The sequence below is a fragment of the Pongo pygmaeus genome, chromosome 8 (genome assembly GCF_028885625.2).
Source record: "Pongo pygmaeus isolate AG05252 chromosome 8, NHGRI_mPonPyg2-v2.0_pri, whole genome shotgun sequence".
In the NCBI taxonomy this organism is placed as follows: Eukaryota; Metazoa; Chordata; class Mammalia; order Primates; family Hominidae; genus Pongo; species Pongo pygmaeus.
Window position 1 is genome coordinate 34,215,189 of NC_072381.2, and position 27,705 is coordinate 34,242,893.

The 27,705-nt window shown below is 41.6% G+C and overlaps 1 protein-coding gene across 5 annotated transcripts in view; it reads right to left on the bottom strand.

Moving 5' to 3' along the window:
• NRP1 (neuropilin 1) overlaps positions 1 to 27,705 on the bottom strand; it is a 158,887-nt gene that overhangs the window by 12,304 nt on the left and 118,878 nt on the right. For 3 of the 5 annotated variants that reach the window (XM_054435470.2, XM_063669760.1, XM_063669759.1), the window contains 5 exons: positions 24,397 to 24,728; positions 17,540 to 17,684; positions 13,138 to 13,242; positions 7,911 to 7,970; positions 2,537 to 2,674 (listed from right to left, as the gene is read on the bottom strand). In XM_054435470.2, the coding sequence (XP_054291445.1) occupies positions 2,537 to 2,674; positions 7,911 to 7,970; positions 13,138 to 13,242; positions 17,540 to 17,684; positions 24,397 to 24,728 (780 nt within the window). Of the gene's footprint in view, positions 1 to 2,536; positions 2,675 to 7,910; positions 7,971 to 13,137; positions 13,243 to 16,055; positions 16,323 to 17,539; positions 17,685 to 24,396; positions 24,729 to 27,705 lie in introns of those variants that run through there. The other 2 variants (XM_054435471.2, XM_054435472.2) reach the window with 2 other exon arrangements.

Consider the following 27,705-nt stretch of genomic DNA (forward strand, 5'->3'; position numbering starts at 1 on the left):
TTCATTTTCTTTTTAAACAACCCGATGTCTGGCTTGCAAAGTTTCACCAAATAATATTATAAAAAAAGCACCATCTACTCTCTAATGTCAGTCTATGAGCGGGAGCTTCGTGGAGGGCTCTTTTCATCTAGATCTTTTTCCCGTTAACAAGTAGTTCCTGCCTTTCAGATGTCGGGCTCACCCATCTCTCTTACACAAATGATTGTGTTTCTAGAGCTGCAGGGGCTCTTTCTAGTCGGAGCTGACCTGGCACAACTGCCAAGTAAATCTGGGTGGCTGAGAGAACAAAAGAGTCAAACCCTTCTGAAGGAATTGCACTTCTCAGCTGTTAATCTAAGACAAGCTCTCCATCTCTGATACTCTAACACATAAAGCACTGATATTTTCCCTTTCAAGGGTTTTATCACAGTTCTGGGTCAGGAACTCTGTCTTCATTTTCTCAATTAGCACTTTACTTCTGCAAGCCTTTTAGCTTTTGTCTCTGGCTAACATAGCTTTTAACCTCCTTTGAATGTCAGATCCTACTGAGCCATTTTGCTTCACTTTGCATCAATTTTTCCACCATTACCGCCTTCATTTTGGCTAATTGCATTTAGTTAATTTGATGCCATTTGTATGTACAGTGCCATTTACAGTCAAAGTATTTTAAGTTTTCTAAAACTGCCTGTCTTAAGATTCAATTGAAAGTGTCTCAGATTTGAAGGAGTCCAATTTTATCCAATTTCCTTGTCATTCTCATTAGGCAAGGAGGTAGCCGTGGTGGAAGGAGGCCTATTCAACCTATTTAATGGTTATATTCACTGGGAGAAAAGTGAACCACAAAATTGGAAACGCATGAAGTACCCTTGGCCCAGCCATCAGTCCACTGACTCACTCACCCAAAGAGCCAAGATGGGGAGAACTTAATGAAATTTCCTAGCATCAGCAAATGCCCCCCTGGGGTACCTTTTGGGAAGCCACTACTTGAGCAAGCAGTGCTCTGTAAGTATTTCCGAGTGGGTGCAGAAGTTCATGGATTGGGCATTTGTTGTGTGTATACGTGTGTGTGTATGTGTGTGTGTGCGCGTGTGTGTTGGGCCAGACGTGGCTGGTTATTTATTTCTTTATTTTTAATTTTTATTTTTTTCTCTTTAGAGACAGGTTCTAATTCTGTCACCCAGGCTGGAGTGCAATGCTGTGATCATAGGTCACTGCAGCCTCGAACTCCTAGGCTCAAAGGATCCTAAAACAGACTCTGAGTAGCTGGGACTACAAGTGTGCGCCCTTATGCCTGGCTGATTTTAAGAAATTTTTTATTTTGTAGTGTCAGTGTCTTGCTATGTTGCCCAGGCTGGTCTCTAACTCTCTAACTCAACTGATTCTCCTGTTCTGTCCTCCCAAAGTGCTGGGATTACAGGTGTGAGCCACCACGTCCAGCCTGTTGGTCCTTTATACTGTACCTCAAGTTGGGCAATGAAATGACTAAGTGGGTAGCAGGAAGGGGGCAGATAATAGAGTTCACTGGAGAAGCTGCCAGCTTTTTCTGTCCCCAAACCCATTCCTCCCCCACCAATTAATCTTAGGAAGAAAGTAAGGCAGGAGGTGGTGGGAGGGTTGTGAGCTAGGGCATGGTGAGGTTTCTACCTGCTCAAAGGAAATACACTACACTTTAAATCTTTCCCCATGAATAAGAATCCCACACCATCCTGCCTCACCTCCCCTTCAAGGGTCTGGAGAGAGCAAGCATTGTGAATTGTTTCTTTAGTTGTAAAATAAACGAGGGGACATAATATATGCTTGGACTTGTTTGAAAATAATTCAGAGTCAGGGATGACAGACATAAATTAAGTTTCCTATGATCTGATAATTGTTGAAGCAGGGTTGTGCACATAGAGAATTCATTCTACTATTTCTTTTCCATTTGCGAATATGTTTGAAATTGCCCAAAATAAGAAGTTCAGAAAAAGTATAAGATGAGGCCAGTCGCGGTGCCTCACACCTATAATCCCAGCACTTTGGGAAGCTGAGGCGGGTGGATCACAAGGTCAGGAGTTCGAGACCATCCTGGCCAACATGGTGAAATCCCGTCTCTACTAAAGATACAAAAAATTAGCCGGGTGTGGTGGTGTATGCCTGTAATCCCAGGTACTTGGGAGGCTGAGGCAGGAGAATCGCGTGAAGCCGGGAGGCAGAGGTTGCAGTGAGTGGAGCTAGTGCCATTGCATTCCAGCCCGGGCAACAGTGTGAGACTCCATTTCAAAAAAAAAAAAAAAAAAAAGTATAAGATGAATGCTAATTCATATATCCTTGCCCAATTTGCTGTTTTCAAGGAGGCCAATCAGTGGCCAACTTCAAGGGGCATTACTATGATTTGCCCTATGCTTCTCTCTACTAGGGAAAGAGACATTGTTAATTCTAGAAAATAATAGCACGTGTAAATGCCTGTAGTAATTCCTACCCCCCTAAATTCACAGACATTAGAAACCCTCCCAGTAACACAGCCTGGGAATCAAAGAGAATCTGCAAAGCCATGCAGCCAAAGTGAACTCTGTGATACCTGTGTGATCCTGAATGGGTCCCGTCTTGCTGGTCAACACACTCCACTTGAGCTGCACGTGATTGTCATGTTCCCAGTGGCAGAAGGTCTTGTGAGAGCCCCAGCCAAATTCACAGTTAAAACCATATGTTGGAAACTCTTCAGTGGGTGGGAAGTAAAAATAAGAGACAAGCAAAGAAAGGCAAATTTGATCATTTAGAGTCACAAAGGCCCTTCATTCACTCATGGAAAGCACGATTTATACAACTTTATGTCTGTTTGAAAATTCCGGGAAAGCCAGGATTACCAAGAAACCAAAAGATGCATGGAGATGTCAAAATGTTTGCAAAACCACATTTAGTAATTTCTTTAAAAATCCAGCTTTAAAAGGATTATGGACTGCCTGTCAAATTGAGTTTACATAAAATTTCCAGGAAGGCTATTTTCTAAAGCACGTGTATTACATTTGCAGCACTCTCCCCATTTCCACAGTATTTAATATGAAAGCCATTCTGTTCTTGAGGATAAATCATATAAGTTGATACCCACCAATGAAAAGAATCTTAATTAGAGATTGACCCATGAAGCCTCAAAAGTGGAAAGTAACTTGGCGAAATGCCTCACCCGGGAGGTTTTCTCTATTTCCACCTCACCAGTTCATGCTTCAGGTCTTTAATGTCAGGGTTAGAATCTCTTAAGCATTTTAAGATTATTTTTTTCTTCCATGCTTTTTCTATAAGGTCGATTAATTTAAGTATAAATTTCTGCTTTTTTAATTTCTAAATTTACATATAAATTGTTCACCCGGCTTAAAACCTCAATGTAAGGTCATCTAAATCCAAAGCCCATTTCAATAGCTACCTGTTTTTACTTCTCTTTCTTTTTTTTAATGTTCAAAAGGCTTCCTTAGGAATCTGAAAAGACAGTGTGAATGAATTCACGGGAATGACTTGCCTTGTGTGTGCCCTACAAGGTGCTGTTGGACTATGGTGTTTTTAAAACCCACAGCCTGACTTTTTACGTAGCCTCTTTTTGAAAGGAGCTTAACTTTTAAGTATGGGAAAAATGAAATCATTGCTACTTATCCCAAGTATGACTGTTGTTTTGGTAAACATAAGGTAACAATAAAAAAAAATTCTAAAGATGAAATTCTCAGGCTTCTGCTCCCTCCTTTCGTCCTCCTATAAAGAATGAACCCCGCAGACGCAGCTGTTTTCTGCAGTGACGAAGGGCCTTTAGGCTTGTCACTGATTTTAGGCAGTCCACGAGGTGGCAGCATTGAAACAAACAGGAAGGCGCCTGGGGCATCTGGACCGTTGAACTTAAAAATAAGCCTCAAAAGAATCCCTATGAACAATAAGGGAAGTCTGGTATTAGATGCTGTATCAGGGTCAGGCCAAGACCTTATCTCATTTTGAGCTTCTCTTTAACTTGCTTGTGTTTAATAACAAAGTATCTCATCTTCTGCTCTGAGCCTGGTCTTCATGGCCCCTCCCCCAATGGCAGGAGGAATTTTAATGGGAAGATTTATTGCATAGATAAGAATGATTTACTTTGCATTTTTAGCTTATAAGGAACCCTTTTCTAGAGCTAATGTCAAATTTTGGAAGGAATCCACCATAAAAACTGTCCAAATGGAGCAGTTTGGATTCTACCAATGATAATGTGACCTCCCAAAGGGTAGACAGAGCCAGTTTGGGAAAGTAAACTCGTAAGCTATGTGATGTGTATAATGTGACTACTTTCATTTACTGCAAACAGGCTGTATTTCACAGCTGTAGTGTCATCGGAGAGATATATTTCATGTCTAGTCTATCATAGCCATGAAATAGGACTTCTTAAGGTATGGGAAACCCTCTCCAAAATTTACCACTCTTTTCTGCAGCAAGATTGAATTATGTAGATGAAGTACAGTCAACTGAACGGTGACTGAATGATTGAGCAACCTTGGATGCCAGCGCCCACGGCCCTGAAATGTATTGTTGCATAATCTCATGTTAGAAAATGTTAATATTGGAACATGTTAACGTGCGTGTGGTTTTGATTTTTCTCCTTAAATGTACTTTATAAAACATGCACATTCAGGATAAAGAAAGCCACCCCAGCACACACAATTCTGCCTATATTTACTTTGTTAATACATTACATTTATTGTTTATAGAACAGAAAATGACATCATCCATTCTTTTGGCTCTTCATATTCTGATGATAACCATAAAATGTAGGAACTTGGATATTTTTTAAATGATCAGGACATGGAACCGCTCTGCCTGAAAAAATGTTTCAGGCACTTCTCGCTTCAGAGAATGACAGTCTGCCTTTACCTTCCAATGTCCTTCCCCATCCTGTACATTAACAAGGTGAACTGCTCTAAGTTTTTGTATTTTACTGCCCTTTTATCTTCTTGTGTTGATCATGTAACTCGTGGCAATTTGTTTATTTAAAGGATATATTTTTAGATCAATGCCTTTTGTTGGGGAGGGTTATGGAGTGAGAGGTTCAATGTGGAAACTTCCAGCCTGGCTAGAAAGACAAACACACAAACCACCCATAAACATTTATAGAAAGGAAAAAGAAAGAGAGAAGGACAGAGGAAAGGAGAAAGGAAGAGAAAAAAGAAGAGAAAAAAACCAAATTAATGAATGAAACAAACATATAGGACTACTGACGTTTACGTTTTCAAAATATTACCCAAGCCCTGGAGGGGCACACAACTCTCATTAAATTCAATGGGGGTAATCCAGCTAAATCCCTTCTTGACTCTTAAAAATAGCAGGAAACAATATTCTGAACTTAAAACAAATTTACAGCCTCTGAGAGCAAGTACCAGCTGTGCTTGCCCAACCCATCTTGCCTGAAGTTGGATCATTAGCACCATATGTAGGCATATGGATTTAATTTTTAAATCTGGTATTCCAAACTTCTATAGAGCAGGTTAACTCACTTATTCATAGACTAGTCTTTCAGTCTCAACAAGCAGAGGTTCTCAGGCCCATACAATCATAGGTGATGAATATACTCCGAACTGCTGCAGGAATGCTGGAGAAGCCTCAGAGGGTTAGAGCTCTCGCCAGAGAGAGCTGGATTAAAAATGTAAGGATCCCATCACTTGCTGGCAGAGCATTAACCAGCTTTTATGCATCTGATTACATAAAAGTATATAAATATTATATGCCCATGGAGTTTATTATATTGATGAGAATCAGCAAGATGAAATAGTAAGACTCTGAGTTGAGTCTATAATGGCAAAATGGAATTATGATGAAGGTTTTGAGGTCTCATTGACTGCTGCTTGTGATGATGCTTGAAGAATCTGAATCCTGCAGAACAGTGTGGATCAAAGTATCAGGTGACTCGGGCCACTGGGTCAACTCTTCAGAGTTAGACCTGACCCCTGGCTTGAAGCATGCTCAAGTCCCCTTGCAATATTCTGGTCATTGACTTAGCCAGAAGGTGACAATCAACAGAAGTCCTTCCAGGAAGGTCAGACAGTCCATTACCCACAAACAGAGCACTTGGAGTCCAGATCCATGACTCAGACAATGGAGAAACAGGAAAGCAAGTCAATTTGCAAAGGACTCTGTACTGACTGTGAAATTCAAACCGGACCAGACCACCCCTGATCAGTAGACCCGTGTGGTTTGAACTGAACTTGTTCAGATGGTGATAGCAATGGGTCCCACTGTTTGTAATTTGCACACCTGCCCTCCGACCACAGTAGACTCTGTGACAGGACCGATCGGCCCCTCTGAGAAGCCATCCCTGGAGTGACCTTGAGATTGTGCACAAATCAAATGTGTTAACAAAACCACTCCTGCTCTGACAATATTGACCTTCAACATTCAGGGAAGATTACCTAGATTTAGAATCTGATAGAACTTTCCATTTTCTACACAGCTGTTGTTCACTTTTATTTTTTTTTAACGATCCCTACCCCTTTTCATAGTCAAGGAGAAGAGAGATGAGATGAAACAAATTAGCTGTTGACTTCATAGTGGCTTTAATTACCTCTCTGGCAAGAGAAGAAACTGCAACAACAGCTAAAATGTTTGTTATATGATCAGAACTTCATTTATTCACCTCACCCCTCTTCCCTATCCCAGAAAGGACATAGAGAACCAACTGGTGGTCACTATCCTTTATCCACAGAAAATCTTCCCGAGGGCTGAGAACTTTCAGGAAAGGTACAAAGAAAAGGAAAAGCACGGCTTTTTTTCATGAGATACCTTCAACTATGCGAGGTGCCTGCGCAGTCTTTGAAAGCCACATTTTACAACTTAAGATGTGTGTAGGACTACACCATTTTCTGAATTTAGGCAGTGACTCTTCTGTTTCATCTCTTGGTTTTGTAGAGGGCGTCTGGGCTCTGTGGTAGCAGGAATTTTGTCAACCTGAACATGCTACAGGGCAGCTGGGGGTTAAGTTTGACCAAAGAGAAGTTTGTTTTGCAGTTTAATCAGGTCAACAGTGACAGCGTCCTTTAAGGAAGCATACTAATTAGGGCGGCCCTTTCTACTTTCTGCCTAGCTGGGTAGTGTCATACCATAGAGGAAACATTGATATACACCACACACCCCATTAATAAATGACTGCAGAAGCCAAGGCTGAGTGAGCTTCAATAGAGGAAATGGGAGAAAGCTGGAAAACTGACCTGCTCACCTTACTCTAATGATTAACTTTAAAGTATTTAAAACCTCTGATTGCTTATACTGACTGTTTCCCTTCGTGTATGTCTGCCGGGAAGAATTTCACAGGATACTAACAAAACACAAAGGCCAGCGAGAGGAAGGCCACCGTTTAACCGTGACTGGCCCGCGATCGACAGCAAACCGAGGGCTTTAAAAGTCGTTACGCTTTTCTATTAATAAAAGGATGAGGAGGTGCTGTTCCCAAGGGTGTGCTTCTCTCCGTGCACAATTATAAACTGTGGTTTCCTGAACCCTGTTTCATGGCACGCCCACTGGAAACGCTGTTGTAAAACTGCCAACTCCATGGCAGGCAAAACTGACAAACTTTGCCTGTCTGGGTTTTGCAGGATTGCGATGAAAATAAATAGTCGGGCTGTGCTGCCTGTGAGATTTCCTTCTCCTGTAGTTTGCAAACACAATCCATGTCCTAGATGTGCTGTGTTTAAACAAAGTATGTTACTCCGTTCCTTCAGTGGAGAGCTGGGATTGTCACCATTTGGCAATTACTGATGGAGAAGGAAATCTCTCTCCCTGCTGCATATACATGTGGATGAAAGGAAAGCAATATTTATGGCTCATGCTTGGAGACCAGATGCTGTGTGGCATCTCTCCTTCTAGGACTTTCAGAGAAACTGAAAGCGAGGAAAGCAGCCGCGGAGAGAAGAGAGGTACATGGAATCTGCCACATTTCATATTTTATTTGATACCTGATTGTATGGTGCTGTCTATGACCGTGGGCTTTTCTGTGGCCAGCACAGTGGTGCCACCTGAAAAACAAAAACAGGAACATGCAAAAATAAGAAAACGGTAGCGAATATGCAGGAGCAAAATGTACGCTTACAAATGTCTATTAGACGCAAATATTTTCCATAGAAAAACCCTTTTAATTTCAGTGATAGCAGTTGTTTCCCTTCAATTTTGCTCACCACAATACCAAATTCAAATAAACCATTATTTTTTTAACCTAATGCATTTCTTTTAAAAATTTATAAATAAAATAATTGTCTAAATTAACAAATGGAAGTTGTATATATTTATGGCATACAATGTGATGTTTTGGTACACTTAGTGGAATGGCTAAATCAAGCTAATTCACATATGCATTACTACATAAAACTATTTTGGGCTTTTTTTTCTTTGGTGAGAACACTTAAAATCTAATCTCTTAGCAATTTTCTTTCTTTTTTTCTTTAATTTTTTTTTTTTTTTTTTTTGAGATGGAGTCTCACTGTTGCCCAGGCTGGAATGCAGTGGCACAATCTCGGCTCACTACAACATCCGCCTCCCAGGTTCAAGCGATTCTCCTGCCTCAGCCTCCCGAGTAGCTGGGATTACAGGCGTGCACCACCATGCCCAGGTAATTTTTGTATTTTTAGTAGAGACAGGGTTTCACCATATTGTCCAGGCTGGTCTCGAACTCCTGACCCCAAGTGATCCGTCCACCTCAGCCTCCCAAAGTGCTAGGATTACAGGTGTGAGCCACCGTGTCCAGCCTGCAATTTTCAAGTAGACAATGTATCCTAACACCTTTCTTTACAAAGCATCTAGAAGGCATCCAGAAATTGGGACTTCACTCCTCAGGCACTCACTGATTCCCAGATGAAGGATGGCACACAATTGCAACAGTGAAAAGCAAAGGCCTCTGAAAAAGCAAAGTCACCTCCTTGATGACTTGGGTATTAAACTTGACCTCAACCTCTAAGCTTCAAATTGTTTTCCAAGGTTTCAGGTGTGTGCCTTTAGGGAAGTTGCAAGGCTAGTCTCCACAATCTATTTTAAAAACTAGAAAACTGAGGGTTTAAAGTAAGATGCTATGGGTTCCTCCTCTGTTTGGCTACTGGAGCTGTTTACTTTTCTCAAGGACAAATACCCTGCCCTGTATGTGGTTTGGAGAAGCTGCAGGAAGCAGCAGGCAAAGGGGAACAGGAGAAACATTTCATAGTTCCAAGGAATTGGAAGACTGAACAAATAACACCCTGAGCGCTGTGAGCTTCCAATTAGTGCAGGCCTACTGCATCTCACTGGTCAGGGGACAGGCTGTAACCTTATCTATTAAGACTTAGCTTTACCCTGTCTTCCACCTCTTTATTCACCCATTTCCCACTGTTCATCATTATACTTCTGTTTTAAAGTAGTATTCTTAAACTTGCCCAACCATAAGAATCCCCAGAACACTTGTTGAAATTGCAGTCTCCCATCCACCTGTCCTCTCCAGACCTAAATGAGAATTGGAATCTCTAGGTGTAAGGCTTTGAAATCTATATTTTTTTGAGACAGAGTCTTGCTGTCACCCAGGCTGGAGTGCAGTGGCGCCATCATGGCTCACTGTAGCCTCAAACTTCTGGGCTCAAGGGATCCTTCCACCTCAGCCTCCTGAGTAGCCAGGACTACAGATGTGTGCCACCGTGCCTGGCTGCTATATATATATATATATTTTTTTTTTTTTTTTTTGTGGAGACAGGGATCTTGCTATCTGGCCCAGGCTGGTCTCAAACTTCTGACCTCAAGTGATCTTCTGGCTTTGGCCTCCCAAAGTGCCAGTGTTACAGGTGTGAGCCACCATGCCCAGCCAAAATCTGTATTTTTGAAAGCTTCTCAGATGAGTCTTATAACTCACTGAGTTTGGGAAACAGTGGTTTGCTGTTATTATGTAGGTGCTTCAGAAAACTGTTTCTCCTTATGTCTATCCATGATGCAGATTATGGTTGGAAGTAACCTGTTATCTCCAGATACAGTATTGAACCAATTCAGGGTAAGGGAATGGGGTGGGCCCATGACTACCATGGAAAGTTCTGGAGGTGGTTACAGGGTGCCATAATTGTGCACTTCCCAATAATATCATTCAATAAAGATTTGTGATGATCTTTATTTGTGCCAGGCCTATCTGGCAGCTCCCACAGATCAGAAATCATGTTACATATCCATAGCATGAATCAGAGGGCCATAAAATCGTGCTCTTGGAATGGTCTTAAGATCTCTAGGCTAATCAACTGCAGCACCAAGTCATGGTACCTCAGTTCTCCCAGCAAATATGCTGGATGAGTGGTCACATGTGTGCATGGCCTCAATAAGGCAGGCACTAGGAAGAAGGAATTATATGTATTATGGGTTAAGAAGGTGAATCTATAATGGCAGAATTGGAGGGAGGCCAGAATACATTAGCATTCTGTTCCCAGTGGTCTTATAGGAGAAAGATTCAAGGTGAAAATTCGCTTTTTAAAACTGATATGCATCATCGGTTTTGCTATAGGTTGGGAGGCAAATTCCACTGTTGGGTACACACAGCTCCAACGTAAAATTTGGCTGCCTGGTGCCTTTGAGGCCAAGTGTATTATCTAATGACTTCAAAGGTATTTGCAAATGAGTAACTTCAGGGAAGAATTTTCACCTTGGCTAGCAGGTCTGGGAGAGCACATTCTACTCACTTCCATGCATTTGGTACAGTACACCTGGAATTTGGTGTGGTTTGTAAGTAACGAGCATTTCATTACACTATTTCTCCCCTCTAGATACAAGTAGGTCACCCCAGGAGAAGAAATTAAATCCACACCACCTGTGCTAAGGAACAGACAACCCCTAAAGACAGCATTGATCCCGATTTCCATGTTCTACCTATCAGGGTTAAAGCAATAACGCTCTTGGTTTGGTTTCATCACACTAAAACATCCACGTTTGTAGTCCTCACAGCAAAGCCTGTGCCAGAATTAGCAAAAAGGATACAAAATTGCTCATGAGCATAGGAGATGTGTAGTTTCCATGTAAAAAGGTGTCTGGGTTAGGTGAGGTTTTTACCCCTTGCAAACAATGGCATGTGAGCACATCCATTTTCAGAAAAGAATAGCAAATGGTTTTGTAAAGTAAAATATGTTTTAAAAAGAAAAAGATTGCCTTCTTGCAATAATGGATATGAAGCATGAGAATGTCTTCCAAAATGGCTTCTTCTTGATGGAGGTGTGGGGCAGGCCTTATCAACATCCTCAGCGGTTCTTAATATATGAGAGTATTTATAGAATTATTGAGACACACATGCTGATCTGGGAATAACTCTTTTTTTCGCCATGGTAATATGTAAAAAGAAAAAATCAGAATGAACTTTCTTCTATCTACCAAAGAAATAATTTAAACACTGTAGGTAAAGCAAAACCTTATAGTTTTGAAAGGTTGTCAGTGTTTCCACTATAAATGACCCATTTTCTGTGGTTTGTAACTCGCTGCCATACACAATTTGCTCCAGGCTAACATACTCGCCCTATTTCGTTCAAAGGCTTCAGTTTCAATTGATTCAGTCATGAACTAATGCAAAAATGAGAAGGCTGGTTGTTCTGATATGAAGAGTAAATCTGAGGCTTTGTTTCTAATCAATATTAACTGACCACTTTAGGGTTTATGAAGAAAAGAACCCCTTCCACAAGAGGGCAATTGAAAGGGCACACTGGGATCCTGCAATCATTCCTTTTTTATGAGAAATTTCACTATGGATGTGTGATGGGGTCTGTAAAAAGCCTGAGGTTTGTGGCAGAGTGTTTACAGGCAACCCCGGGAAGCTTCCAGAGGACTTGGTTCATGGAACTCTGTTCCATGTTGACTTGGTTCATAGTACTCTGTTTTTTATATCAGCGGTTGAGTTTTCAACTTGAACTTGACATCTTACACAGAAAATGTCTCTGCATTAATTAATCTAAGTTTTGTGGCTTGTGGCTGCTTCTATACAAGATTTGCGTTCAAAAGCTCATAGCAATGTGACATTTATTGGCCATATGAAGTAAATGATTATCCTGGAAATTTGGAGAGAGACAGCTTTAGGAGGTAGGATTTAAATGTAAACCCTGTTCACAGTACTAAATTTCTGGGATAGATTTTCGATTTTTTTTCTTTCTTTTACTCTTTATTCCATCTCAGAGTGCGGAGCTCTCTCGCTCCTTCAGAGGAGAGCTTTTGAAATAATTGAAAATGTACTCTAGGACATTTCCTTCCAGATTTTGTATGAATGCATTAGCCAATAACATGGCCTTATTATGAAGTTACATGGTAACGCCTTCAGTTTTGCCCATGGAAATTAATTATGTGGGCTCTCCAAGTCCCCTCTGGGTAAAAACGCAGACCTGCATTCAAAAGCTCACTTTTAATCTAAAATGAGAGTCAGATGCTACTGAAACTGCATTTTGACCCAGGGAGCAGTAAAAGTCCCACGATACCTTTTGCAACCACAGGTGAAAACCCTAGTGCCTTGGCCAATTTCCAAATGGTATAATCCCATTTCTCCACTTGCCTAATATTTCCTCTGTCATTCCAAGTGGAAGAGAAGGTCACTTCCTAGCTTTTAGGGTTTTAGGAGATTAGAGAGTAATACTCTAGATTAATTAGTGAGGCATTTGGCACACAACATCTCTGATGTATTTGCTGGTTGGTGGTGATGTGAAATAGCAGCTAATTCTGCCTTTGTAAATGTTAATGTGCAATGATTTACAAAATCCCAACTTAAAAGCCGCACTTCAAATGTAAGCCTAATTTTATCCATTTGTTCGATAAAGGATCCACTCAAAAAAACTTGTCCTCATTAGAAAATGAAAATAAACATTCTGAAGTGTGTGGTTATGTAGGGGCGGTGCACGTGTTATGGGGGAGGGGGTCTGAAAATAAGGATCAGTTTAGCACATTTAGCCATGGAGAAATTCTTACTCAATTAAGATAATCCTAGCCTTCGGCTCTGAAAATGGCTCAAATTATTGTTTCAAATGGTTGTGGCTATTAAGAACAACTCGTCTATCCAGATGACATGAGGAAATGAAGATGCACGTGTTCTGGCAAGGCAGCTTCTATTCCTGGGCAGCTCTCTGCCATGCAGAGTTACAAGCACACACACAGGTGTTAGCTGGTCCCAACTATGACATGAACTGAAATGGTACAGCAATGGGATGAAGATGGTTTCTGCACCTGTGAGCTGGAAGTCATCACCTGTTCCACTGTGGCAGTTGGCCTGGTCGTCATCACATTCATCCACCAAGTTCCCATTGGGAGTGGTTGGTCCAGCTGTAGGGGCTGAAACGAGATCCAAGGATTATTATCTCACACCTTATTCTCAAGCCTCTGGCTGTTGGATCTGCTAACGCTTATGCAGAAAACTTTAATCCGCGGTAAGAAGGCCAGAGGCATGGTTTGCCTCTCTTTCAGGAGCTAGATATACGTGGATTCTGCAGAATGTACAATAGCAGAGGCTGCTTTGTTTTGGTATTTTATTCATATCTGCTGAGTAGAGTTGGCTGCCTTAGCATTTTATACATTGTTATCTACATAAACATCCTTCTTCTGAAAAGCTCTTGAATTCTCACTGGTTATTTATTCAGGACCCTAGAGTTGAGAACTTTGAAGATAGAGATTTTGCTTGGAATATTTTCCCTTTCATTTTCAAGGTGTTAGAGCACTCACTTGTCATAAATTCTTTTATATTCTTAGTATTGACTACGTTTGCTAAGCTTATATTATAATTCTTCCCCAAAGGGAGTCAACATTCACATTTAGTGCAATAGTATTGTTGTTGTTTTTTTTTTTAAAAAAAACAACAAAAAAAACCCCACAAAAAAAAGTGATTCCATTTCTCTTTAAGTAGCTTTTCAAACTGTGAGCCCTCTCTCCAGGGCAGGTGTGTGAGAGAAGTTGTCTGAGATATCCCGGGGTCATTTTACATGAACCCTCATAGGACTGCATTCCACTGTTCACAGGTATTCCTGTATCTTTGAATTTGCAGTTGAAAGGTATCCAACATTAATCAAAGACTGCTTTTGAAGTCCTTTAAATTTCGTTCAGCTATTTTTTTTCAGCCTGTTACTCATTTTTGCAATCTGTTTAATATTTTACAGTTTTTGGCATTATGTTTCACTTTACAAGACTTGAGATAATGGATAGTTCTCGTGATGGCTGAGAACCATACAAGATGTTGGTGGCTGGGGGCTGTTCTCTTCTCGCCAGTAGGAATGTGTCAGTAACTGCTGCTTTCTTAGTAAAAATTTGACACTGAATGGTGCTGAAACACCAAGCAGAGTTACGGCACATGGAGAAACAGAGCCAAGTTTCAACTTTATCAACGGCCCAAAGATACACACCAGTAATAACTAAGAAGTCACCAAGTGCAAATAACATACATGCCATTCAGGCCTGCAATCCAGACTTTTTTGTAAAACATATACACCCGAATTCTGGCCTCTATTTATTGCTCTTGCTGAGTCAGTAGTATCTCCTCTGGCAAGCCAGATAGTTGTCTTTCTTCCCTAAGCTCTCCTTGCTCTGGATAATGTGCTACTTTTAAGTATTTAAAACTCTATTCATTTTGCTGATTTTTCTGCATTCATCAAGCTGTTTCTAAAGGGGAGTTCCGCATTGTAAATGGCCCGAGGTAGTCGCTAGTTTCACTAGATTCAACGGAAAATAAAAGGAGGAAGCAAATGATATGTACGTTCCAGTTTTACTATTTGAAAATATATTGTCTTCTATGGTTCTTTATTTCTTTTTTCTTTTTTTGAGATGGAGTTTCACTCTTGTCACCCAGGATGGAGTACAATGGCGTGATCTCAGCTCACTGCAACCTCCGCCTCCCTGATTCAAGAGATTCTCCTGCCTCAGCCTCACGAGTAGCTGGGATTACTGGTGCCCACCACCACGCTCAGCTAATTTTTGTATTTTTAGTAGAGACAGGGTTTCACCATGTTGGCCAGGTTGGTCTCAAACTCCTAAGCTCAAGTGATCTGCCCGCCTTGGCCTCCCAAAGTTCTGGGATTACAGGCGTGAGCCACCGCACCCAGCCTGTGGTTCTTTATTTCTTAAATGTAAGTGCTAGCACAAAATAGGACAGACAGTCCTGGGAGGCTGGAGTGGACTGCATCTTTCTCCTGCATTCCCTTAAGTGTCTCCCCTAGAACAAGGCACACAGTAGATACTTAATAAGGGCCTGTTAACTGATTGAAGGGAGAAGAAAAGCATTCCTTTTCACCAATCATATCAAAAAGCTTTGACATTACTTTCCCCAGATGTTTGTTTCACATACGGCCCAGGGCAATGTCCTCACTTTTGTGAGTGCTTGGAAACATCTGTAGGCAAATCCCTTCACCCATCATTTCTACCTCACTACAGAGATGACACTAGAGAGTGGAAACTCTAACTTCCCAACGAGTCCTCATTGCCTGCTGCCTAGACAAGGCCGATTTATCAAGACAGGGGAATTGCAATAGAGAAAGAGTTTAATTCATGCAGAGACAACTGTATGGGAGATGGGGGTTCTATTATTACTTGGGGGTTGAGGTTTTGAAGGATAATTTGGTGAGCAGAGGTTGAAAAGTGGCAGGTGCTCATTGGTCAGGTCTGAGGTGAAATCACAGGGAGTCGAAGGTGTCCTCTTGTGCTGAGTCAATTTCTCGTGGGGGACACAAGACAGGATGAGCCAGTTTATCGATCTGGGTAGTGCCAGCTGATCCATCAAGCACAGGGTCTGCAAAATATCTGAAGCACTGATCTTAGGTTTTACAACAGTGACATTATTCCCAGAAGCAATTTGGGGAGGTTCAGAATCTTGCAGCCTCCAGCTGCATGACCCCTAAACCATAATTTCATTTTTTTCCCCCTAAACCATAATTTCTAATTTTGTGGCTAATTTGTTAGTCTTGCAAAGGCAATCTAGTGTCCAGGCAGGAAGGGGGTTTGTTTTGGGAAAGAGCTGTTATTGTCTGTTTCAAAGTTAAACTATAAGTTCCTCCTAAAGTTAGTTTGGCCTACGCCCAGGAATGAACAAGGACAGCTTGGAGGTTAGAAGCAGGATGGAGTCAGTTAGGTCAGATCTCTTTCACTGTCATCATGTTTTCATTACAATTTTTGCAAGGGTGCTTTCAAAACTGCCACCAGGCTGTCTTTTCAACTCTCCATTCACTCCACCTCCTAAATCAGCATCGCCTTCCAGAATCCAGGCTACAGATTCGCATCCAGGGAGCAGACTCCCTTTCCAGATGACCTCATTTCTCCATGAATTGAACAAACGCGTCTGCAGTGAGTGGAGTCTGCCCATTCCTTTTTTTTCTTGGCATCCTTTGCCAAAGCCCTGGCACATGGACATTCTTGGTCTGTGTTGATAGTGCCTGGATAATTTAGGGGTCTGGGGCCTGACTACAGATATGGAAACAACCACACAGTAAAGAATAGGAGAAAATGGCCTGCTTTTAAATAAACACATTGAAAAGTAGCTATGAATTATTCAGGGGTATGGTGATTGATAGCTCAAGATTCTGTCATTCATAAGAAAAGTTTTATGGTATTTAATGTGCTCAGGAATGTAATTATATTTGGTAGCTCAAGACACACATAATTTTAAAATTGCAGGAAGGTGACATTAAAAAGTGTTCTTTGAAACAACTGTGAGCATATATGCTCGGTTGATTAACATCTGGATGCCAACAATAGTCATTCTTGAAGCTGGACTGGAGCAAGACCTCTATGGGGATAGAAAAACTGGTGTAGGTTACTCATTTATGCCCAAATCTAAGGCAGATGGGGATTCTAGTGTATAAATATATTAAATGGTACAATAACCAACTCAAAACATTCATTTCATTCATTATATGTTCAAAGAGAGTGCAGCCATGGGGTCAGTGCATGGACTGAATTTGTACTTGATATGACCTTCATATAATAATCTAAGTGTAGGCACTAATGTCACTCTACTTTTAGACACGTTGTCTCATGTAAAGTTCTGTTTCTCTGCAGCAGCCTAAGATATTCATCCAGAATAGTGTCTTGATGTCTTAGTCTGTCAAACGCTGCTTTCTGTTTCTATGTGCTGGTAATCGACACTGCGGACAGAAACTGGATCAGACATAGACCTCTAAATAATATTTAAAGGGCAAAAGTGGTTGCCAGGGGTTGAGGGAAGTTGCCTGCTTACTGGGTAAGGGGTTTTACTTTGGAGTGATGGAAATATTCTGGAACTAGAAAGAGGGTAGTTGGTACAACTGAATTGTAAATGTGCTAAATGCCACTGAGTTGTTCCCCTTCAAGAGGCGAAATTTATGTTCTATGAATTTCAACTCTATAAATTATCTTTTTTTTAAGTAAAGAGAGACAATCTCATATAATCCGAGGAGAGTCTTGCAAACAACCCAAGACAAAAGTAGGACTGTGAAGGTGCTGCCTTGTGACCTGTGTCAGAGCTTTGAGTCTCCCTGATGGGCAGGCACCGAGATAAGGGGCCTCCCAAGGGAAAAGGGTAGGCAATTTGCAAAGGCACCATCAGGGGCATAAATGCATGGAATAGGAAATTTAAAAAGGGATGAGAAGTAACTCTGGAGATCATAATTACCTTCCACTTCACAGCCCAGCAGCTCCATTCTGAGCCCCAGTCCGCCATGAGTGGCTCTCTCGGGGTAGATCCTGATGAATCGCGTGGAGAGAGCTGGAAAAGTCCGCAGCTCAGGTGTATCATAGTTGTTGTTGCCCTCAAAAGACTGTGAAGCATGAAAAACACAGGGCATTAAGAAAAAAAAAAAAAAAGCTCCCTTTTACCAACTGTTTCTTCCCTCCTTCAGGACTCTGAATAGGGCAGAGAAATAGGCTTCATTCCACCACTTTGTGGTACATCTCTTTCATAAACAAGAAAGGAAAAAACAATTAAAGCTTCTCTAAGAAGTGACAGATGGCATTTATTTATTTATTCATTATTATTATTTTTTGAGATGGGGTCTCACTCTGTCACCCACGGTGGCGTGCAATGATGCGATTGCACCTCACTTCAGTCTTACCCTCCCTGGGCTCAGTGATCCTCCCACCTCAGCCTCCTGAGTAGCTGGGACTACAGGCACCCGCCACCATGCCTAGCTAACTTTTGTATTTTTTGCAGAGATGGGGTTTCACCATGTTGCCCAGGCTGGTCTCGAACTTAGTGGCTCAAGTGATCTGCTTGCCTCGGCCTCTCAAACTGCTGGGATTACAGGCATGCACCACCACGCCCAGCTAATTTTTTGTGGGGGCAGGGTCTCATGATGTTGCCCAGGCTGGTCTCAAGCACCTGGCTGCAAGTGATTCTCCTGCCTTGGTCTCTCCAAGTGCTGGGATTACAGGTGTGAGCCACTGCACCTGGCATGAGTTGGCACCTCTTTTGAATTGTGTTCCTAGCTTGAAGTCCCTGTGACAGTTTTCAGGAGCTTGGCCACCACTGCCAGTGCTGCTGCTGGCTTAGTTTCCTTTTCATATGCACGGGAAGATCAAAATCCTTGCTGGAATTCTGAGAAGATGGAGCAATGACTAGGCCAGTTTTCCTTTTCAAGAAATGGATGAGCCTCCTTATATCCTCTTCTCCAGCATCATTCTTTTTTTTTCTTTTTTTTTTAATTTTAATTTTCTTTTTTTAATGCTTTTCTCTTTTTATTATTATTATTATTATTATACTTTAGGTTTTATGGTACATGTGCGCAATGTGCAGGTTAGTTACATATGTATACATGTGCCATGCTGGTGCGCTGCACCCACTAACTCGTCATCTAGCATTAGGTATATCTCCCAATGCTATCCCTCCCCCCTCCCCCCACCCCACAACAGTCCCCGAAGTGTGATGTTCCCCTTCCTGTGTCCATGTGTTCTCATTGTTCAATTCCCACCTATGAGTGAGAATATGCGGTGTTTGGTTTTTTGTTCTTGCGATAGTTTACTGAGAATGATGATTTCCAATTTCATCCATGTCCCTACAAAGGACACGAACTCATCATTTTTTATGGCTGCATAGTATTCCATGGTGTATATGTGCCATATTTTCTTAATCCAGTCTATCATTGTTGGACATTTGGGTTGGTTCCAAGTCTTTGCTATTGTGAATAATGCCGCAATAAACATACGTGTGCATGTGTCTTTATAGCAGCATGATTTATAGTCCTTTGGGTATATACCCAGTAATGGGATGGCTGGGTCAAACAGAATTTCTAGCTCTAGATCCCTGAGGAATTGCCACACTGACTTCCACAAGGGTTGAACTAGTTTACAGTCCCACCAACAGTGTAAAAGTGTTCCTATTTCTCCACATCCTCTCCAGCACCTGTTGTTTCCTGACTTTTTAATGATTGCCATTCTAACTGGTGTGAGATGGTATCTCATTGTGATTTTGATTTGCATTTCTCTGATGGCCAGTGATGGTGAGCATTTTTTCATGTGTTTTTTGGCTGCATAAATGTCTTCTTTTGAGAAGTGTCTGTTCATGTCCTTTGCCCACTTTTTGATGGGGTTGTTTGTTTTTTTCTTGTAAATTTGTTGGAGTTCATTGTAGATTCTGGATATTAGCCCTACTCAACTGTCAGATGAGTAGGTTGCGAAAATTTTCTCCCATTTTGTAGGTTTCCAGCATCATTCTTAATCCCATTCCAAATGGGAGAAGGTGGAGGGGGAGGAGGAAAAGAAAATTGTCTCATCATAAGGAATGTCCTTTTAGATATCAAACATTGCATGATGTTTGATAGAGTAAGACATTGTTCTAACTGCTTAAAATCTATTAACTCGTTTAATCCTCAGAACAACTCATTTTGTCATCTTCCTATAATATTGAAAAACCATAAAAGTTCCTCAATTGTTTATATAGAACCTAATCTATGATTCCTAACACAGCTTTCCACTGAAAAAAATCTCTAAGGTGAAAAAGAAAACTGATAAAATGGTCCATTTTAGAGCAGCCCTTTTTTTTTTTTTTTTTTTTTTTTTTTGAGACAGAGTCTTGCTGTGTCACCCAGGCTGGAGTGCAGTGGCATGATCTTGACTCACTGCAACCTGTGCCTCTCGGGCTCAAGTGATTCTCCTGTCTCAGCCTCCTGAGTAGCTGGGATTGCAGGTGCACACCAATATGTCCGGCTAATTTTTGTATTTTTAGTAGAGATGGAGTTTCACCATGTTGGCCAGGCTGATCTTGAACTCCTGACCTCAAGTGATCTGCCTGCCTTGGCCTCCCGAAGTGCTGGGATTACAGGCGTGAACCCCCATGCCTGGCCATGTATTTTTTAACTATTCAGAGATTTTTAAAACATGTTACATTTAATTTTACAAATGAAGGTAAATTCTCCATGAGGTAAATTCTACATTATGGTCCTTTCACAGACAAGGAAACTGAGGCACAGAGTGGTCAAGTCACTTGCCCATGGCCATACACACAGCAAGTGGCAGGGCCAGGACTCAAACCTAGCCGGCCTTAACTGGCGCCCTTAACCACACCACGATGCCGCCTCTGCCCTTACAAACCATCTAGTCCAGTCTCTTCATTTATTTATTTATTTTTTTAGAGATGGAGTCTTGCTCTGTCACCAAGGCTGGAGTGCAGTGGTGCGATCTCGGCTCACTGCGACCTCCGCCTCCTAGGTTCAAGCAATTCTCTTGCCTCAGCCTCCAGACTAGCTGGGACTGCAGGTGCCCACCAACACGCCTGGCTGATTTTTGTATTTTCAGTAGAGATGGGGTTTCACCATGTTGGCCAGGCTGGTCTCGAACTCCTGACCTCAGGTGATATGCCCGCCTCGGCCTCCCAAAGTGCTGGGATTATAGGCGTGAGCCTTCAAGCCAGCCCAGTCTCCTGATTTTAATAGGTGAAAACACCATGGTCCAAGAAACATCTATGCCCAAGGCCACACATTTAGTTTCATTAATTTGTCTTTAATAGATGCAAATTGGGCTAGTAGACCTGGTAGATCAGATGGAGTGGCTGGCCGGCCCCAGGCCATGCCAGTCAGGAGTGGGAGCCATGCCCAGTAGCTGTGTCAAGACATCATAAACCAGCCGAATATGTGCTTGTTCAGTGGTGGAAATGTCATAACAAAACAGTGGAAGCATGTCAGTGAAGACAGATTGGGTAGGTTGCAAAAGAATCAGCAGGTTTCTGAGTTCTAGAAGTAAATTAATTGGCCTTTTCCAACTCAGAAAAGCCTCTAGGAGTTTAAAAATGCATTGCTAATATAGGCCTGCCTCTTCCAATTAAAATTTCTTTTTTTCTTTTTATCAAGAATAAATTCACTATTGGGGTTCTGCACTTTTATAGAACTGCAATTGCTGCCAGTAATTGAGACTCTGACACATATTATTGTTAGGCCCAATTAAGTTATTGTCAGTAAGATACTAATTATAATGAAAATACCATTACTACATATGCAAGTTCTGTCTACGTTAACATACCTCCAAAGATCACAGGAGAAAAGCGTTTATATCTATGGAATCCCAGGCTCATCTCTTCATTTTAACTTGAGCAAAGAATTAACACAATGTAAATACATTACAAAAGCTGTCAGTGCTGAGCTGGGAAGAATATTAGCAATGAAAACCCGTATGGAACTAGGCTAACTGATATAATAAACTTACTTATGAATTCTTTGTGTTCTGTTGCTAATTATGTTTTAGAAGATGAGGACTTTGAGTGTTTGGACCTTCTCTCTGTTGCTAAAAAGTCTAGTTAATTCAAAGATTCTGATATAGCTTGCCCATTACCCACTATTTTTGGGGTAGAGAGTGAGGAAAGGGCATTGAAAATTTAAATCCATCCAAGTGCTGTGGATTTCACAAAACAGAGTGCTCATTTTCCTTTTACATAAAAGGTACTTGGCATCTTAAGAGGTAGCCTTCACTTGTAAAATTAAATATAACATGTTTTTAAAATCTTGATATAATTAAAAACCATGTGCCGCTCTAAAATGGAAGATTTTTACCCATTTCTTTTTTCGTCTTAGAGATTTTATTTCACTGGAAGAGTGTGTTAAAGAATCATAGATTAGGCTGTATATAAACAACGAAGAAGATTTTATGGTTTTCAATATCATAGGAAGATGATAATGATGGATAGAATCATATTTTAGAAATAAACCCTAACACGTTCATCCAATCTTGAATTGAGTGTTTTGTGAAAGTTGAAAGATATATGTTGGCTTCTTGTGGAATTCAGTGCTGGATTTACTACAGAAGAGTGATAGCTTTAGACCTGGTTGCAGATGCATGAATTATATAGAGATGGGGAAGCATCCTATCAAAAGCATATGGTGACTTGTTTTCTTTCTCTCTCAGAGCCCTAGTGTTGAAGAACATGTCACACCAGCACACGCCGCCGTCGCCAGCAGCAGGAAGTTGTTGATTTGCAGCACATTCACACTTTCTGATGCAGTCAGAGCTCACTGCTTCTCAGAAAAGATCCACTCAGAAGGAACTCCAGTTTCTGATGTTTATTTTACTTTTTCTTCCCCCCGAACAAGGCACAAAAGGGGAAAATGAACTGGACCCAAGAAAAAAGTAGCTACACAGAGAGATAAATATAACACTGAAAATATTTTAGAAACCACAAGTTAAGGAAGGGAGAGATGCGAGAGAGATTCAGATATTTCTGATGGCACCCAGCCCTGTCAGTGGCCTGCTGCGCTAGTGGTAGCTGGTGGCCTGTCAGGGACAGGGAAGTTTCCTTGGAGCCTTCACATCTGGAGGGAGTGGGAGCTAGCTGGCGACACAGCCTGGCTTCTTTGCTGCCTGCAATGCCTCTGGCTTGAGTCACTATATTAAGCCATATTCCCACACTTGCTTAGAGTGGGAGTGAGGGTAATATTTCCTTCAATAAGCTAAAATCTGTTTTTCACGAGAGGAGTAGGTCCTGGCCAAAGCAGGGATGGCAACGCTAAGACCAAAAGGCCAATTGTATTGGTGTGAGAAATATCATTGCTGAATATAATTCCCACACTGCACACAGAACTTAAACTGCTAGTTGTCTGTAGGTTGGTCCATATTTGAATCCTAAACCAGTTTCCGGGCCACCCAGCCTACTCCAGGGTATCCTTTCCAAGTTGCTGTTGCGTGCTCACAAACAAATTTAGCCATCACTTTAAGTAAAACATAATGACTGAGGTAGATCTGTTGGTTGAAAAAAATTATACCATGCGTTTTGGTGGATGTTGGAATGGAATATTTTTGTGTTGAGATTTCCTTTTCTTTTCACTGGATTATCAAGAGCCTACTGCATCTTAAAAGGTTTCAATGCATAAAGAAATATACTTAAGCATTATTCACAATAGCTAAAGGTGGCAGCAATTCGAGTGTCCATCAGTGGCTGAATGGATAAACAAAGTGTGGTATAAACACACAATGAATATTATCCAGCCTTACAGAGGATGGAAATTCTGACACAATGCTACAACACCGATGGCCCTTGAAAACATTATCCTAAGTGACATAAGCCAATCACAAAAAGACAAATACAGTATGAGGTCCCTAAAATGGTTGAATTCACACAGACAGAAAGTGGAGGTGGTCACCAGAGGCTGAAGGCAGGGGGACTGGGAGTTGTTGCTTAATGGGTGTAGAGTTTCAGTTTTGCAACATGAGAAAGTTCTAGAGATTGGTTGCACAATATGCACATACTTAACACTGTTGAACTGCACACTAAAAAGGTTAAGATGGGAAATTGTATATTATGTGTATTTTATCACAATTATTTTTTTTTATTTTTTTTATTTTTATTTTTTTTTGAGAAGGAATCTCACTCTGTCGCCCAGGCTAGAAAGAGGCGGTGCAATCTCGGCTCACTGCAATCTCTGCCTCCCAGGTTTAAGCAATTCTCCTGCTTCAGCCTCCAGAATAGCTAGGACTACAGGCACACGCTGCCACACCCTGCTAATTTTCTGTGTTTTAGTAGAGATGGGGTTTCACCGTGCTGTCCAGGCTGGTCTTGAACTCATGAGCTCAGACAATCCACCCGACTCGGCCTCCCAAAGTGCTGGGATTACAGGCGTGAGCCACTGAGCCTGGCCCACAATAAAAATTTATAAAAGAAACAAAGCACTTAAACTAGGGGTAGGTTTGAGATGGGGGAAGGGCAGACCCAAATGACTGAGTGGTATCTGCAAGGGGTTCTGAGCGCTGGCTGGATGGCTGCTGTCAGCCTCAGGCTTCCCCGTCTCCTGTCTGCATGTTGAGCTGTCTGTCCATCCCTACAGCCAGGGAACGGGACCAGCAATGCAATTATTTTGCATGTTATCTCAGACATCACTTTTCATGCCATATTCCTGTCTTCCAAGAATCAAGGGTCTTACTGACCCCATCACACACCTCCTCTAATGTCATGGCTGGAAGGAAATAAGAAGCCCTTCCTCGGGAGAATGCCAGAGGCCCTTGATTGAAGTCAAGGACGTGAGGGATGACTTCCTCCCAGTCCCCAGCCCTCACCTTCGCCTTGCGTTTGCTGTCGTCCATGATCATCTTCCAGTCTGAGCCGTTGTTGCTGTACCCGATCTTGAACTTCCTCATGAACACCTTGTTCTCTCGGTGCTTCCCACCCTGAATGATGATGCCCCTCACGATCTTCTCCTCCGCCAGGTCTATTTGGAGCCACTCATTGACATAGGAATGAGGTGCGGGTGGCAGTGCCCAGCCAGAGCGACTGGTTACCAGGCGGATGTTTTCAGGCATCCAGTTTCTGTCCCCTTGGTTGGATGATGTGATCTGGGAGTCAGAAATAAGTCCAGACACCATACCCAACATTCCAGAGCAAGGATAATCTGGGAGGTGAAATGAAACAGATAATGTAAAATGATTTTCTGGGTGACTCCACGCTGAGAAATAAAATACAACATATAGAATAAAGACATGATTTTGTACCCAATCATATACAATTTTCAGTCTCTGGATTAGTTTACAGTAAATCTTTCCTCCCTCAAACCTTCCTCCTGCTCTGTCAGAATTTCCGTCTCTAAACTCACATCCCAGTAAGGCAAATCTTCAATAAGAACATACATTTCCTCCGCTTTGACATCTTCTAAGTTTAGCATTCATATTTCAGTCTCTTTGGTATCTAGAATTCATCCCTGGATCAAGTACTGACCCTGCCTAAGAGAAGTTCATAGCTTATGATGGATTGGAGATATGCATAGACATCAATCCAATAGCAGGAAAGTTGCTAAAACAAAGGTAAAGAGACAGTGATGGAGAGGTAAAGAGAACGAATGCATGACTCAGCCTGCAGAGGTAATAGAGGACCTCCCAGGGGAGGTGGCATTTGAATTGAGTGTGGAAGAATAGTGACCATGATCAACCACGATTGTTCTCCCCACCCCTATTTCTAATTGCATTGGGGACTTTCCACATGAATGTCTCATTGTCATCTCAAATGTACCACAAGCAGACTAAGACAGTTCTTTCCCCTGGATACTGCATCCTTTCACTGAACCCTGTCTTTTAATTGGTGGCATCACCAATCATCCACTTCCTGCCTAGTCATCTTGTCATTTCCGTTTTGCTGCCAAATCCTGCTATGTTTTTATTAAGTACAAGAAAGCAACAAAACTCTCGTTGCTACCTTCCTTTCTTCTGGATTTATCCTGATCTGAGGGCTCCGGCCAGGGTGCTACATGAACTCTTGGTTGGCCTCCCAGACCCCACTTTGAATCTCCACTACACCAACTACTATTTAACTTTTCAGAAAATGTTGTTTTAAGCATGTCATTCTCATCCTCAAAAATCTCCACTGCTAAGTGAAAGAAGCCCAACAAAAAAAGGACAAATATGATCTGATTCCATGGATATGAGTAGCCTATCACTAGATCAGTCAGATTCGTAGAGACAGAAAGCAAAATGGTGGTTGCCAGGGCTTGGGGGAAATGGAGATTGGGAGAGTCAGTGTTTCATGGGTGCAGAGTTTCAGTCTGAGACAATTATAAAATTCTGGAAATAGTGGTGATGCTTGCACAGCAATGTGACTGTACTTCATGCGACAGAATTGTACACTTAAAAATGTACAATGATAAAATTAAAATGGTTGAAAGTGGTTGAAAATTGTTAAAGCAGTAAATTTTATGTTATGTATATTTTACCCCAACAATAGAAAAGAGATATCTTTTGAAAATGTACCATTGTTTTCCATTATTGATAGGAAGATATCAAAACTCGATCTGGCATTCAAGACCCTCATTTTGACTTCATCCTATTTGCCTAATTTGATTTTCTATTACGGACAATACGTTTCAGTTAAGCAATTCTCTTCTCATACAGTATAGACGTCATCCTCAGCATTGCCTTTGCTCAAAACCCAGCTTAAGACTCATGAAGAGAACTTTTCAAGCTACTCCAGCTTTTATTCTGAGCTCTCCCTTCTCAGAAATATGATGTAAGTAGCACAGAGCTCAGCATTCCACTGCTCTCTAAGGCTTTAAGATTGTTAGTCATGTACCCACAGCTAGATTATGAGATCTTCAAAGGCAATAAACAGCATCATAGACCTTTTTTTGTCTTCTAAAGCAGCCCAAGGAGCTTCTGAGCACAAGGACAGTATCAGTCATTGATGAATTCAATGGTGGCTTAATGACAAAATGTCCAACACTTCAATTATTTTCCTTTAGAAACTGTACATCCCAATCAAGAACATGCGCAAGAACGATAACCTATTTTTCTTTGAAGCAACTCAATTCTGTGTAATAAAATAAAAATTTAGCCTAAAAATATAACTACCCCTAAGTGAGAGGCAAACATCTAATGCAATTAAACTAAGTCCACATTATCAGCTGAACCTTAAGAATTAATTACTCAGATACTTTCCACATGAGTTCTATGGTCCAGATCATGTCGTTTTCTTTACTCATTCAGTGCCTTCTTGTCTAGAAATTATGCATGTCATTTTCAATCAGGCATGCAGGCCTTCCATATCATGTCCTTGCAAGGCCTCTCCCCATTCACTCCTTTAACCAGTGCCAATTGACATGAAGAACTTCCTTACTTCTGGGAGTTTGGGAGCTTTCTTTCTATTCCCTCCACAAGGAATTCCCTGTCATCTTACCCTTTTCCATTATCTGAACTGCTTAAAATCCTGACCTGTTTTCAAATGCCACATCACTTACTCAGTTTTTCTATTCTCTGCAACTGGACACAGCTTTCCATTTCTGGGCCTCTTCACACCACTTTATCTGCATTTCCCTTCTTTCTTTCTTTCTTTCTTTCTTTTTTTTTTTTTTTTTTTGAGAAGGAGTCTCCCTCTGTCTCCCAGGCTGGAGTGCAGTGGGGCGATCTTGGCTCACTGCAAGCTCCACCTCCAGGGTTCACACCATTCTCCTGCCTCAGCCTCCCGAGTAGCTGGAACTACAGGTGCCTGCCACCACACCCGGCTTATTTTTTGTATTTTTAGTAGAGAAGGAGTTTCACAGTGTTAGCCAGGATGGTCTCGACCTCCTGACCTCGTGATGCCTGCCTCCACCTCCCAAAGTGCTGGGATTACAGGTGTGAGCAACTGCGCCCGGCCCCGGCCCCTACTCCCCCAGGCCTTTTTTTTTTTTTTTTTTTTTAGAGACAGGGTCTCACTCTGTCACACAGGCTGGAGTGGATTGGTATGATCATGGCTCACTGCAGCCTTGAACTCTTGGCCTCAAGCAATCCTCCCACCTCAGTCTCCTGAGTAGCTAGGACTACATGCGGATGCTACCATGATTGGCTAATTTTTTTTTTTTTTTTTTTTTGGTCTCGCTATGTTTCCCAGGCTGTTCTCAAACT